Source organism: Fragaria vesca, linkage group LG3 (genome assembly GCF_000184155.1).
Source record: "Fragaria vesca subsp. vesca linkage group LG3, FraVesHawaii_1.0, whole genome shotgun sequence".
In the NCBI taxonomy this organism is placed as follows: Eukaryota; Viridiplantae; Streptophyta; class Magnoliopsida; order Rosales; family Rosaceae; genus Fragaria; species Fragaria vesca.
This window is the reverse complement of record NC_020493.1, coordinates 359,226-374,520: the sequence shown is the minus strand read 5'-3', so window position 1 is coordinate 374,520 and position 15,295 is coordinate 359,226. Positions and strand designations below refer to the sequence as shown.

General features: G+C 39.5%; 4 protein-coding genes across 4 annotated transcripts; 3 read left to right on the top strand and 1 right to left on the bottom strand.

The window, feature by feature from the left end:
* Positions 1 to 399: 399 nt before the first annotated feature.
* Positions 400 to 3,726, top strand: LOC101295900 (protein TRANSPARENT TESTA 12-like). Its single transcript, XM_004295217.1, has 7 exons — positions 400 to 798; positions 991 to 1,622; positions 1,988 to 2,044; positions 2,156 to 2,394; positions 3,269 to 3,387; positions 3,473 to 3,559; positions 3,652 to 3,726. Exons 1-7 carry the CDS (start codon positions 478 to 480, stop codon positions 3,724 to 3,726), a joined length of 1,530 nt encoding a protein of 509 aa, XP_004295265.1. The 5' UTR covers positions 400 to 477.
* A 722-nt stretch (positions 3,727 to 4,448) lies between these two features.
* On the top strand, positions 4,449 to 8,376 carry LOC101291023 (protein TRANSPARENT TESTA 12-like). The gene is made up of 7 exons (XM_004293234.1): positions 4,449 to 4,786; positions 4,934 to 5,565; positions 7,030 to 7,086; positions 7,167 to 7,405; positions 7,553 to 7,671; positions 7,767 to 7,853; positions 8,158 to 8,376. The coding sequence occupies exons 1-7, from the start codon at positions 4,460 to 4,462 to the stop codon at positions 8,272 to 8,274; spliced, it is 1,578 nt and encodes a 525-aa protein (XP_004293282.1). The 5' UTR covers positions 4,449 to 4,459; the 3' UTR covers positions 8,275 to 8,376.
* Positions 8,377 to 9,375: 999 nt separating this feature from the next.
* Positions 9,376 to 9,881, bottom strand: LOC101291313. The gene has a single exon (XM_004293235.1). The coding sequence runs from the start codon at positions 9,855 to 9,857 to the stop codon at positions 9,522 to 9,524; it is 336 nt and encodes a 111-aa protein (XP_004293283.1). The 5' UTR covers positions 9,858 to 9,881; the 3' UTR covers positions 9,376 to 9,521.
* Positions 9,882 to 13,233: 3,352 nt separating this feature from the next.
* On the top strand, positions 13,234 to 15,131 carry LOC101295608 (SWI/SNF complex subunit SWI3B-like). The gene is made up of 2 exons (XM_004295216.1): positions 13,234 to 13,842; positions 13,966 to 15,131. The coding sequence occupies exons 1-2, from the start codon at positions 13,234 to 13,236 to the stop codon at positions 14,776 to 14,778; spliced, it is 1,422 nt and encodes a 473-aa protein (XP_004295264.1). The 3' UTR covers positions 14,779 to 15,131.
* Positions 15,132 to 15,295: the final 164 nt, after the last annotated feature.

The window sequence follows — 15,295 nt, the reverse complement described above, 5'->3', positions numbered from 1 at the left end:
AACAAAACATTTATGCTGTTTGTTTGCCTATGTGGATTGGAGTATCTAATAAGAAGAGAGCCACATGTCCGACGGCGATAAGTTTTACCGGTAGAAGGTGGCCGGCCCTGTACTGCCGCCACCCATTTTTTTCTCTGATACGGTTGCTCATGATTCTTTCCTCTTTTGTAAAAAAAAAAAAAAAAAAAAATTCTTGAGAAAATAAAATATCAGAAGAGATAAAAAGCCTCAGACCACACAAGCCACTCACGATATATAATTATATATAAGTTCCATGTCAAGAAAATTCCCATGTTTCTTGGTATGTTTCTAGTTTAAATGTGATTTATTATTATTATTTTTTCTGCAAAGAATTTGTTGTTTAGTTAAGGTTTCATATGGCGCTAAGCACATATAACAGCACACACCATATATGTGTAGTATAAAAGGAGGATTCTTACAGTTGGAGCACTACTAAACTAGCTAGGTAGATATAGCATGGACTACTCCAGTGATGACAATGAGCTCTCCGAACCCATCTTGATTAGCAAAAGATCTTCATCTGTTCAACCAGTGAGCTCGGAACTGGAAGAAACGCTATCCAACACTGAACTTCCGTACTTCCACCGTCTTCGGCGTGCGACGTGGGTCGAACTGAAGATTCTCTTCCGCCTTGCCGCTCCGGCAGTGGTGGTTTACTTGCTCAACAATGTCATCTCCATGTCCACCCAAATCTACTGCGGCCATCTCGGCAATCTCGAACTCGCTGCCTCTTCTCTTGGCAACACCGGCATCCAAGTCTTTGCCTACGGCCTCATGGTACGTATGTGTATGACATGATACTCTTATGTGTATTTATATGCGTACTAATTTAGTAAGTAGTTGGTAAACAGATTTGGTTAGCAATCGTCATACCACTAATACATAGAAACGAGATTTACGAAATGAATACTAGTTTAAAGAGAGATGGACATGTCTATATCTTATGTGTACATGTTTTGATGAACGCAGCTTGGAATGGGAAGTGCAGTGGAGACACTGTGCGGTCAAGCCTATGGAGCACACAAATATGAGATGCTAGGAATATATCTGCAGCGTTCAACAATCCTGCTAATGGCAACTGGGATCCCAGTTATGTTCATCTACATCTTCTCCAAGCCACTCTTGCTTGCCCTAGGCGAATCGAGCACCATTGCCTCTGCCGCTGCCATCTTCGTTTATGGACTCATCCCTCAAATTTTCGCCTACGCTTGCAATTTCCCCATACAAAAATTCCTTCAGGCTCAGAGCATCGTGTTCCCGAGCGCGTACATATCCGCGGCCGCGCTCGTGGTGCATGTGGTGCTGAGCTGGGTGGTGATTTATGAGTTGGGATGGGGGTTGATTGGCGCATCGCTGATGTTGAGCTTTTCGTGGTGGATTATAGTGGTGGCGCAGTTTGTATACATACTGGTGAGTCCAAGATGTAAACGTACTTGGAGAGGTTTTAGCATGCAGGCGTTTTCTGGGCTTTGGAGTTTTTTGAAGCTGTCAGTTGCGTCTGCCATAATGCTTTGCCTCGAGACTTGGTATTACCAGATTATCGTTTTGCTTGCTGGGTTGCTTGAAGACGCTGAAATTGCCTTGGACGCTCTCTCTGTTTGGTAAGCAACTGTCTTTCTATATACTAATTTTCTTCTTGACCTAGCTCTTACAATATATTCCTAATTTTCCTTGGTACTAAAGTTTTGGCCTTTTGAGACCAACTAGAAGATTTCACAAATATTTGCTCTTTCTTGCACCACCAAAAATGGTACTGCTATTTGTGGTGGTTACTAGCTAGGCTGAAGGTAGCTACAACAACTAGTCAATAATCTGTGCTCTGAACAATAGGAAATGTCTCTATGCTATGATCATCATGATCTATTTGTTTTTAGTATCTTTGATAAACATATGTGACGCTAGCTGATAATGACAATGTTTCAAAGACACCGAATGATCTAATGGCCAGAATACTTAACTAGTGCAGCATGACCATATCTGGATGGGTGTACATGGTTGCTGTGGGTTTCAATGCTGCTGCAAGGTCAGTTACCAAATCACCAAGTTTGTGCTGGATAATTCTTACATGGTTTTGCAGATATATGTGATCTGGATGCTCATATATAGTCATATAATGAATGAATGAATGGAACAGTGTGAGGGTTGGGAATGAGCTCGGGGCAGGTCATCCAAAATCGGCCGCATTTGCAGTAATAATAGTGACATCAAGCTCGTTCATCATCTCCGTAGTGTGTGCCATAGTTGTGCTTGCATTACGAAATGTGATAAGCTACGCGTTCACTGAGGGTGAGACTGTGTCCAATGCAGTCTCAGCCCTATCTCCTTACCTTGCTGTCTCTATTATCCTCAACGGCATCCAACCTGTTTTGTCTGGTACGTCTCCTGCAGCTTCTAGCTATCGTTTTCCTTGACTATGTTTTTCTTGTCTGTTTTTTTGTTTTTTTTTTTTTTGCCAATTTTTCTTAGGATAACTTAAACCCTAATGCAGAGACCACATACGTTGCTACAGAAAAACCATCTAAATTAAATGGCCGCTCTATTACGTGGTCCGTCTTGAAAATTTTGCCTTTGGAAAAGAAATAAAGAACAAGACGTTCATCTAGACCTAGCTAACATTCGTAGTGAAGAGTTCAAGTTTGTCTTTGCTTACGTACCAGTACTGTGGCAAAAGAACAAGTTTTCCAAATCCCCATCACTTTTGATTAAGATGGCCAGTAAAAACCCTTTCAATACTCGATCATTATCGTTTACACTATAGGAGATTTTATATACATTTACTCCAATAATTGATATACCAAAGTGAGAGATTCATGATCGATCAGCTAGTGATATTGTTTGAGTGGAGGCTGTGGAGCTGAAGAGGCCAGTCCAACTTGATATACCACAATGTGGCATCTGGTCCCTTCTGGACCAGGGGACGTTGTTCGATTAATCATGTCTAGATGCGACATATATTCTGCCGTGATTATCATATTATTTGATGTTGAATCTCTAATTAGCTATTTGAAGTGCTACCATCAATCACGAATGTTAAAGTGCTATTCTATATGCATGCACGCCTCAAAGAAATCTAACAGTCAAGACGCTCAAATATGTGTCTCCCATGCATGGGCTTGTAGTTGAACATCAAGGTCCTTCGTGGTCTTGCTTAATTTGTTTAGCTAGGGTTTTGTTATCTTGTGAATTAGAGCTGCATGTTATTCATAACTAAATTATTTTCATTTGCTGGGCTCTCTAAAACAAAAAGGGGTTGCTGTTGGTTGTGGATGGCAAGCATTTGTGGCATATGTTAACGTCGGGTGTTACTACATTATTGGTATTCCTCTGGGCTGTGTTCTTGGCTTCAAGTTCGACTTTGGAGCCCAGGTATAACTCTTTTTATTTAATTATACAAGTGTATGAACAAATGTTAGAAATCAGTGGTTTACACATTTTATGTTTGTTTGTTTAGGGAATATGGTCCGGCATGATAGGAGGGACGTTTATACAAACATTGATCTTATTATGGGTCACATTTCGGACTGACTGGAAGAAAGAGGTACTTAATTAAGTACTAATTAGCTAGGACTGACCAGTTATATACATGTTACTTAAAACCATGCACATAATTAACTAATTGTTACCATGCAGGTCGAAAATGTAAAGAATCGTTTGGACAGATGGGATGACAAGAAAGAGCCTCTTCTCACAGAACAGATAGGATAGTATATATATGATCCTTCACTGTTTGTTTACGTGCATGGTAAATCTTTTGTATTGCTTTGATCGAATTCGAAGAAATGTATTTCATTAGTACTGTTTGTTCAAAGATCGAGAGAAAGAATAAATTGGCAACTACTCCTCCTCACTGTCCAGTAATCCAGAGTACACCAGTCCCAGTAGTCCCTACTCTTAATTGCTGGGTTTGGAAGGACTGGCCAAGTAGTCGACCACACCAAACAAAAGATTCATGTTTTTGTTTTTTTTTTTCTTTTGTAAAAGATAATCTTCAAGTGATAATGCTAATCTTATAGGGTTGACGATTATATTCCTGACATGACGAGACACTACCAAAAGTATCAATAACTCTGCCAAAATACGCCTTAATTCCCTCATTCGATCAGACTCTCCAAATCTCAATCGATCATACATCTTTTTAGAGTGGTGAGCTGTTGGTCAGTAGCTGACCAGGCGATCAGTGCTGCATCTTTTTAAGGGAATACGACACATCTTAATCATATAAGTAAACAACACAATCGATCGCACTTGCATAAACTTTGCGGTAAAACTATGAAAACTCAGATCTAGATACTGACAAAGTTGAACAACACCAAAATACGTACAGCACCATACGATCTTTGTCTCATTGTATATACTTGATTGGATATCAATCAATGCTGCCTGCTTCATATATATAGTCCCACGTACTGCAGCACATATCCACCGCAAGCACTACACTATGAGTCATGAAGAGCTCCACCAACCCATCTTAGGCTCTGAACCCGCATATGAATCATTAGCCTCCGCTAGTCATGGCGAGGAGTCGTCATCGCTCGAGAAGGTTCTATCCGACACCCAGTTGCCGTACTTCAAGAGGCTCCGGTTGGCCACATGGATTGAACTCAAGCTCCTCTTCCGCCTTGCTGCCCCTGCCGTCTTCGTTTACGTCGTCAACAACACCATGTCAGTTTCCACCCGTGTCTTCGCCGGCCACCTGGGTAATCTTGAGCTCGCAGCTGCTTCCCTCGGCAATAGCGGCATCCAACTCTTTGCCTACGGCCTCATGGTACAGTATATATCGATCTAACAATAATGTCTAAGCTCTTTAAGTTGTATATGTAAGTGTTTTCGTAGAAAAATGTGCCTTTGAAAACACTCTAATAAGGGTTTACTGTAAAGAAACTTATGTTTAGTTCTTCTTCTTTTCATATAGTTAGGGATGGGAAGTGCGGTGGAGACTCTTTGTGGGCAAGCCTATGGTGCCCAGATGTACGACATGCTAGGCATATATCTCCAAAGAGCAACAGTAGTCTTAAGCATCACAGGAATTCCACTCCTGGCGGTGTTCATCCTATCCAAGCCCATATTGCTCTTATTTGGCGAATCATCTGCCCTAGCCTCTGTCGCCGCGGTTTTCGTCTACGGTCTTATCCCACAAATCTTCGCTTATGCTATCAACTTCCCCATCCAGAAGTTTCTCCAAGCCCAGAGAATTGTGCTTCCAAGCGCCTACATATCTGGGGCTACTCTTGGGGTGCATTTGCTGCTAAGTTGGGTGGCTGTGTACGTATTGGGGTGGGGGTTGATTGGTGCCTCGTTAGTTTTGAGTTTGTCTTGGTGGATCATCGTAGTTGCTCAGTTCGTGTACATTTTGACAAGCAGCAAGTGTAAGCAGACATGGAGTGGGTTTAGTTTGCAGGCGTTTTCTGGGCTGTGGGAGTTCTTGAAGTTATCGGCTGCTTCAGCTGTGATGTTGTGCTTGGAGGTTTGGTATTATCAGGTGCTAGTGTTGATTGCTGGCTTGCTAGAGGACCCTGAGCTTGCGTTGAACTCTTTGGCCATATGGTAAGAAACTCTTAATTAACTCTTACATGCGATATAGCACAATATAGCAGTTCAGATTAATCTTGACCAAAAAATAGCAGTTCAGATGAAATTAACATCCATTAAACGAGTATTATATCGATCACATTACAGTAAAGATTTTAACATAGTTAGATGGGTTGACGTGACATTGCATTTCCAACTTATAAATAACCAGACAAGTTATGGTACTGGGAATGTATATCCTACTTTTATTTTACATGTACTTGAACAAAAAATTACAATGTTATGAATCAAATTACAACATTGAGAACAAATTTACTAAATTTATTTACACTATTTACATGAAGTTAAACAAAATTACAACTATGACAACAATTTTTTCAAAAAGTTGTAAAATGGTTTTACATTTTGTAATTACAATTATTAGAACAAGATTACAAACAATACGATTCAGCATTACCATTTTAATTACAAATATGTTGTCACATTTGTAAATTTAAGTATCACATAAGGGTAGGTACCATAGAATTTCCTTATAGGATAACTAGGAATATAAACGACTCTAGCTACATGATCACAAAATAAGGACATGCACAAGCTAATTAGTTGTAACAAAATCTTATCATATATATGACCTTTCCTATAATGCCAACCAATTATGATAATGCTGATAGCTACATAGAAATAGATTCCAAGAAATATGTGGCTAGTCTCTAATATATAATTAGTGTATTTCACAAAAGAAGATTGAAACTTCAACATCCATGTCTTTCGATCACTACTTTAGAATCAAGAAAATGCAAGTGGAGCTAACTTTCTATGCCACACTTTCTAATTAAGTGTAGCTAATACTGTTCGAGATGAATCTAATATTGGCTTGAATTGCCAATAGCATACTGGTCTACGTACCCAAAGTTTCTCTGGCAATATCATACTGGTCAACAAAAGTTTCTTCCATGTCGTCATGCCCGTTTCTTATATATGTATATGTATAGATATTTTTATATAAACTCTTGATTTCTTGTGTCTATATATTCTACTCATTCGTCTGGAGCTAATTTTCGTCTGAAGCTAATTTGTTTTTATCTATAGTTACTTTTTTCATCTAGTTATCTATAGCTATAAATTTTGAGGGATGACCAATTTTTTTATGCCCAATTCACCGTCTTTTTTTTTCCCTCGTATAATCATAGGACCATTCTCACAACTCACCTCAGGTCTTTAAATCTCAGATCCGGCCCTGCATGTCGTAAGTATCAATAGCGACCATTGATAGTTTTTTATCAAAACTTGCGGTTCACCTAACGAATTTATTGAGAATAAACATATGCTTACCTACCTTTGCTTCTTGAAAAGGACAAAATGGGGGGACAAAGAAGAAGAAAAAGAAAGTCGAAACTACTTCACCTTATTATACGTACGGTTCATCCGTAAACTTACATGTCTATAGCTTAATCGATGGTTTATTTCACCTCGTTGCAGCATGGCGATAAATGGAGTATTCTTCATGGTTTCGGTTGGATTTAACGCAGCAATAAGGTAATGTTAGATTATTAAAATTATAACTGTCATTGTTAAGTTGTTAATGAACACATATATATATATATATATATACGCAGCGTGCGAGTAAGCAATGAGCTAGGTGCTGGGAATCCAAAGTCGGCAGCATTCTCGGTTGTGATAGTAACACTGGTGTCATTGGCTATTGCTATAGTTGAAGCTGCCATTGTGCTGTTGCTGCGCGATGTAATCAGTTACGCCTTTACCAGCGGCGAAACTGTGGCCAAAGCCGTCTCTAAACTCACTCCCTATTTGGCTGTCACTCTAATCCTTAATGGGATTCAACCTGTCCTCTCGGGTTAGTTCGAATTGGCAAGGAGTAGTACTGTTAGTGTTTTATTAATTCACTACTCTTTTAATCATTCTTTGGAAGTTATCTTATTAAAATGATATGCATCCTTATTGAATATGTTGTTGTGATCGATTTGCATATATCTTATTGTAGGGGTGGCAGTAGGGTGCGGATGGCAAGCCTTTGTGGCATATGTGAATGTGGGATGCTACTATGTGGTTGGAATCCCATTAGGCTGTGTTCTGGGATTTAAGTTCGATCTTGGTGCTCAGGTAAGTACTATATATGCACCGCATGCACATTTTGGAGTCAATGATATATAGAAAAACAAAACCCAAAAGCCTCACAAATTAATATGTGGATGCAGGGAATATGGTCTGGGATGATAGGAGGAACATTTATGCAGACCATCATCTTATTGTGGGTAACATTTCGTACAGACTGGATCAAAGAGGTAATTAACTACTTACATATGTGACTTCAGTATCTTCACTACAACAATATGGGGCAAAGGCCATACACAAGGTGTGTGGCTTTTAGAGGTGTTGTAAATCACCTTATATGTGGCATTTTCCCTCATATCCCACCAATATCTATACTAATACTCTAATTTGCCACACAAAGTGATTTGCAACACCTCCAAATGTCACATACCTTCACACAAGATGTGTGGCATTTGCTCTATATTGTTGTAGTGCTTGGATTATATATACCGATACGATTTTGTTGTGAAAATTGAATCGATCTGATTGTTACAGGTGGGCACGAGTAGAGATCGTTTGGAAAAATGGGACGACTCTAATAAACAGCAACAGCAACCTCTTCTTAAAACTGATCAATCAACAAGTTCATCGAGGGCACAAGTTTCCAATTAACAACAACAGTTGGCTAATCACTGTGGGATTTCAACTCTATTTTATTAGGATTTGATTATCAATTTAACTTTATTTGATAATTAGTAAGAGAACTGATCGAGGAAACATGTAAAGTACACCCCGCGCCCCGGCCGATTGTATCGCATGCGGCAAAATAAGGTGGAAATCAGTGAGATGTTTAAAGAGCGTGCATGCCATTGATGCCAATATGCCAAGCATGAAAAGAGGGAAACAATATTCTAATATAGCACACAAAGAGAGCGGCAAACGTGAACTTGATGTGCCCCGTAATTCTAATTAACTTCTCTCAAGTTATACTGCAGTTTAAGCAACCTAGCTAGTTAATTAAGGTCATGTCTTCTTATTAGTCAGCAGTGACTTAGATGTTTAACTAACAACTTTAAGGTAATGAGTTCAAAATCTCACAGACATATATAGGATGCGTGAGTTATTAATAAAAAAAAAGGTCATGCCTTCTCTCAGTTATGCCAACTCTTAAAATTATGTACGATCAGAGATATATAGCACATCAGTACTCACAACCTCTCTAAGCTTATCAAGATTCCATTGACGTCCCTCAATAAGATAATCAGCCACCAACTCAATCATCCATATATATTGAAAAGATCTATGCATTTACCAATTGTAGTACTTCGATTCTTGGACCGTGATAAATTTATATATATGAGACTAATTTAGCTGGTTAAGATAGTTTTGGGAAATCTAGCTAGCTAGCAGAGCCAAGCCATTCCAATGATTCCATGCCAATGCCCAAACATTATGCAAAGATTCTATGACCATGAAGGTTGAGAGCTCAGTCAACTATGACACAGTACGGCCGGCATGGTATGGAAGACTTAGAGAAAAAAAGAAAAAAAAAAAGGATTGTCTACAGGGAGTTGACTTGTTTGGCATAAAACTATGAATAGTTTTGATACATACATATCTGCTATCCCATTACTATCCAACCAGGCAAAATAGCACTTCAATACATAATGCAGCCATGTTCTGGGTTTCATCTAAGCATGTCAGACAGATCCATATACACTGCAAATGAGTCTTATACTCTTATAGAGCTATTAGTATAAAGGTCATACATAAAAAGAGACGAAATCAAATTAAGATCTCACGCTATATACTGTGAAACAATTTGAGAATCAAAACCAGAATTGTCCAAACCATGCAAGCTCGTATATATTTCTGAAAACGATGGAGATCGAAGAAAGTTTAAGACGTACAACACAAAGTTAAACTGCAAATTTACAAACGTTGAAGGCTGGCAATGGCTCCTCTACGCGGCCAAACAAGCTCTTGCAAGTTTTCAACTGCCTAGATACTTGTTTATAAACGACAACTCTTGCTGCAGATATGCTAAGCAGCATGCTCTTCCTCAACTTTTTCAGTCTCATCCCGAACTTAACCTTCAATTTCCGTATTCTAATCCTCAAATTTGAAGGCCTTCTCCGATACTCGGCTTGCTGCATCACCTTGTAGACCAAGAACCGCGCTCGTCGATGAATCACCTCTTCCGGGTCTTCCTTATCGATCTTCGAGTACCCATTTCGCTTCCTTACACCGGCCATTGAATTTTCTTTCAAGAAAATCGAGCAGCACTGAGCTTGTGAGAGAGAGAAAGAGAGAGGTGTTGTGTACTGTGTAAGCTCAAATGGTGCTGATTGGATTTTATAGAGGGGATTGAAGAGTTGGTAGTAGAGGTAGGGTATAAGAAAGGAGGTCATCTTTGATGATGAAGCAGGGCATGTGCACTGCTCATTTTAGTAGAAAATTGAATACAGTATTAAATAAATGGAGGAAAAACCTGCAGGCATTGAGCTGGCCTATAAATCATCAACATGTTGTGAATTAATTAAGTAAAACCTGCTCTCAAATTAGAGAGGATGACATTAGAAAAACTTCCTCTTCTTTAATTATAATTTGCAGTAGCTACAAATAGTCACCAGATAGTTGGTTTTTTGCTAGCAAATGACCAGATATTTGGTTTCTGTATTTAATTCAAGCATACAATTCAATGGGTTAATTAACAGATCGGGACCTTAGGGTTTGGATCAGATGCCAATGAGGAACAGAACTAATAGTCGATTAAAGAAAGGGAAATCAGAAATGTGGTGACATACATATATATGTGTACCCAAACCATGTGGTAATTAAGGTGATCAATTTACATAAATAGAGCAACGATTGTGGCTGGTATTGGGAATGAAGTTCAGGATTTAAGTATAGATTCGTTCATGCATTTGCTCTAGTACATGTATTAGAACAACCTTGAAACTTGTGTAGCATAATCATCATCAGCGTTTAGATATAGGTACATGAATGTGGGTGTGAATTCTTGTTAGAAAAACGCTATGTCATGATGTAAGTTGAGTAGTGATGATCCAGAAATCACTCGTACATCATGAGGTCAAGATAATGTAGCCACAGCCGTAAGGCAAAACGAATAAGTTAGGGTTGCATGCATCCGTAATCGGGGATATGTTTTTTTCATGATCAGTGCATGTCATGTTACTTGTCGTTAAATCTAGTATGTTACCAAATCAGAAATGAACAGGGTCGGACATGAGATTTGAAGACCTGAGACGAATTTTGAGAATGATGTCCTCTAATAGTCATACGACAAAAAATAAAAATAATGACCATTGTCAAAAGAAATTTTGCCGATTACAAGATATATATAAACACAGTAAATGTGCAATCTTGAATATAAATTTATGAAATATTCTAATATTAGTCAAGTATAATAAACGCAAGAAACCGAGAAAGAAAGAAAAAATTAAGATTTTGATGCCCTCGAATTTGTAGTGTCTGAGACGGTGGCCTCTCATGTCTCCCCTCAAGTACGGGCCTGGAAATCATATCGATCGGAATTTGACTTGTCAATCCACATACATATTTCGAATAATCAACTCAATACAAAATTTTCAAAATCATTCTAATTTCCATAGATAAGCAAGCACACCGTCAAATTAGTACAATGGAGCTTGGAAAAGTTGCAGGCTGCAGGCTGGCCATGCCGGCGCGGCCATTAGTGGGTGGCCTTTGAAGTCAAACAGGGCAGAGAGAAAACATGAGGCTTGCCATGTATAGAACAGACAGAAACCTCCACCGGCGTGAAGAGATCTTTGAGAAAACAAATAGAATATATATGGAGTCAAATTAAAGAGAGTGATGGCTTTGAAATATACAAAGTTGTTGGTTACGCAGGCTCTTTCCATTTCAATTTTCAAGTCAACCCTGAGAACCCTAACCTCCACCGGTCTCGATCTGCCTGATCGACAAGAACAACAGCAGTGACAACGTTATCATTTTTATAATTTAAACCTGAAAATTATGTAAGTGTATTTATATATATCTGTCATCTAATATTAGAAAAAGATGACGTTTCATCCATTACTGGTGAGTATATTAGCACTCCATGCCTGCATAATTGCGTTTAATATTTTGGCATTTTTGTTTGTTTGGTTGTTTTGGTTCAATTTCGTACTTCTTCCCCTCCACGATTCTTTTCTTGTGGTGATATAAACAATTAGTAATAATTCATTTGGTGTGAGCTAAGCTTTTGAATGATTTCATATAAATTTTTATTTAAACATCCGGTGTTATTGTAAGAGAGAAAAGGAGAACGCATGTAAGATGATTAAAAAGATAAAAGATATAATGATATTTAAGTTTTAATGTTGTTGTTGTTACCTCTAAACATAGCTAGAGAAAAACAAAAGTTTTTGCATATTGACGATGATGCAAGTACACAGTGTAATCTTAAAAATTTGCACGCAGTGACCACCACGTATTAACTATTAATGTCATCTCGTCTCAACCATCCATGTACATAGTATCGTAGTCTCATAGTATCTATCGTAGTGCACTGCGCTAAAGACTCTCTGACAAGAGAATTAGGAAACAATCCATGTTCATGCAGGGAAGAAAAGAAGAAAAGAAAGAAACAAAACTTGTATCCAAACCCAACAGTTCAAGCCCTGCCCAATGTGTTGCCAGGTGCAAGTGTGCCCGAATTCTTTTCACGGGCTCGTCACGGCCCACAACTCTTTATGGCCCTCTTTAGGTGGAATTGTTTTTGTTTTTGTTTTTTGTTTTATTTTTTTCTATTTAAAAAGATGGAAAATGAGAATGACGCTCACTACAAATTTTCACGATAGATCGATGAAAAGTTGAAAATTGGGCAATGTAATAGACGCATACTAATAGCATGAGAATAAACCATAAAGGTAAGAAAGCACAATAAGTTGATTCCATAATAGAAATAACTTATAAAATGACTGAATGAGTGAGATATTGGAGAAAATTAAGTTCAACTCATGCATCAAAGCATGTTGTGAAACATTTATTCTCCTTAACTATTTTAACAGTAAAGATTTAAGGGCTCTTCTGATTTAAAAGGAGCGTGCATACTATGTTGTTAATATGACATGTATTATCCAGCAAAATTGTTATAATTTTCTTTTTTAGTCTTAAGACAAAAGACACATAGCTACATTTCATTAAATAGTTTCACATTCGAACTAGCATATAAATTAAACTATAGACAACATATGAAATTTTAACATTATTAGAGAATGTAAAATGCATGAATGGTCTTTCATGAGAAGAAAGGGTCAAAACAAATTCTCATTCGCATTAAATTATGAGAGTATGGTTACTAAAAATAATGTATGAATAAAATCTTTGCGCACTCTTATTTTTAATTTGTATGGCTTTACTCTCGTACACATAGACCTTCCACAATCATGAGTCATGACTATTCTTACGGTCTTACCTAGGTAATTTCAGCGAAACAAAACTTTTTTATACATGGTAACTTTTCTCTGACAAACACACAACACCCCTCTCTTTTTCCCGAAGTCCCAAACACGCCCTTAACTCTTGAAACAATAAGAACTTAAACCTCTCTCTCATATCTCTCGGATCCTAAAAAAGCCCAATATGACTACCAAATCGATCCAACAGCTTCTCACTCTCCTCAACCCTCCTCCCTCCACCCCCTCCGTCAGGCCCGAGACTCCGGCCACCGCCGCCGCCGCCGCCGCCGCCGCCGCACGCCCTCCTCCTACTCCGCCGCCTCCGAGCTCCGACGCCGACCCCACCATCTTCATCCCCAGCTACTCCAGCTGGTTCTCCTTGGACCACATCTACCGAACCGAGGTCCGATCCCTCCCGGAATTCTTCCACTCCCGCCCGCCGGCCAAGAACCCTAGCCTCTACAAGTACTACCGCAACCACATCATCCGCCGCTACCGCTCCAACCCCGGCCGCCGCCTCACTTTCACCGACGTCCGCAAAACCCTAGTCGGCGACGTCGGCTCCATTCTCAGGGTTTTCAACTTCCTGGAGGCTTGGGGATTGATCAACTACGCTCCGTCGGTCAAGTCGCTGAAATGGGAGGAGAAGGAAGCCAAATCCGCCGCGCACGGCGGCGCTCAGTCGCCAAAGATCGGGGTTAAAGACGCTTCTGCCCCTGCTGCCAAGGACAAGCAGAGGACCTGCGACGGCTGCAAGTCTCTATGCAGCATTGCGTGCTTTGTTTCCGAAAAGGTGTATATCGTTCTTTCTCTGCTGTGTTGATTTTGGATTGGATTTGATTTGATTAATTCGAATTTCGTAGCGAAAAGGACTTGAATTTGTATTCATTGGTGTAATGTTGGTTGTTTTTTTCAGTATGAGATGACTTTATGTGCGAGATGTTATGTTCGTGGGAACTATCGGGTTGGTGTGAGTTCTTCGGATTTTAGAAGGGTTGAGATTAATGAAGAAACTGGGGATGGTTGGTCAGATAAGGACACATTGCATTTGCTAGAAGCACTTATGCATTATGGTGATGATTGGAGAAAGGTTGCGCAACATGTTGGTAGAAGCGAGAAGGAATGTGTGGCGCATTTTCTCAAGCTTCCTTATGCTGATAAGCCGATAGATGATTTGGATTCCGAGAAGTTGGATGGTAGTGGTATGAGTCCAGTGAAGGTGGGGGATGGGGATGGTGAGGTTGGTTTGGAGAGCAAGAGGATGCGTCTCACGCCTCTTGCAGATGCTAGCAACCCAATTATGGCTCAGACTGCGTTTCTGTCTGCTTTGTCGGGTGTAAAGGCTGCGGAAGCGGCTGCTAGTGCCGCTGTGAGAACCCTGTGTGAGGCGGATTATGAAACAAGTAGGATGACTGTTGGACCTCCGGGGGTGAGTGGAGGTGATGCTGTGATGAATGGAGACACTGAAGCCAAACTTAATGCGATGGGGGGCGCATTTGTGGATGCGAATTCAGAACTGGAGAAGGAAGGGCTGGGTGTGGAGAGAGCAATTACTGGCATTACGGAGGTGCAGATGAAAGAGATTCAAGATAGGATTGTTCGTTTTGAGGAAATAGATTTGCAGGTGGAGAAAGAAAAGCATCAACTGGAGCAAATGAAGTCGATGCTGTTTGTGGATCAGCTTGTGCTTTTGTCTCATAAAAGGTCTGCACCTAAAACCAAAAGCTAGAATAGCGATGCGGTATTAGAATGCAAAATTGATGGACTTCGCGTAGTTCAATGTTCTACCTAGAAGACAGATATCTTATTATTAGCAGTGTACTGAAAACTCGTATTATTCAAGGAGGGACAGCTTAGATTCTCAACACAGAGCAATTTCGCCTTTGCATTCTTCTTTGCTTGTCAATACCTAACTGCAGGTAGGCTACATTATTCATTTATGAAATTTAGTTTAAGCAGATATGTGTTTCTATGAATGGTGTTTGGATTCCTGTATGTTTCATTTAGATTACATAAACACCATCTTTGTGCAATCTATGAGGCGCCTTATTTTTATCAATGAAAACTTACAAGTTTCCGGTATCTGAGTTTTGGCCGAAACTGCTTAGATTGATCAGAATGCATGCAATTCTAACACCAAAACTGTAGTCCTGTCCGATGGACCTGAAGTACTCTGTTTTTCTATACCAGCTGTAAACACAACTTAGACTCATTCTTGAGCTTAAAACGTAATTCATAACAGGCAC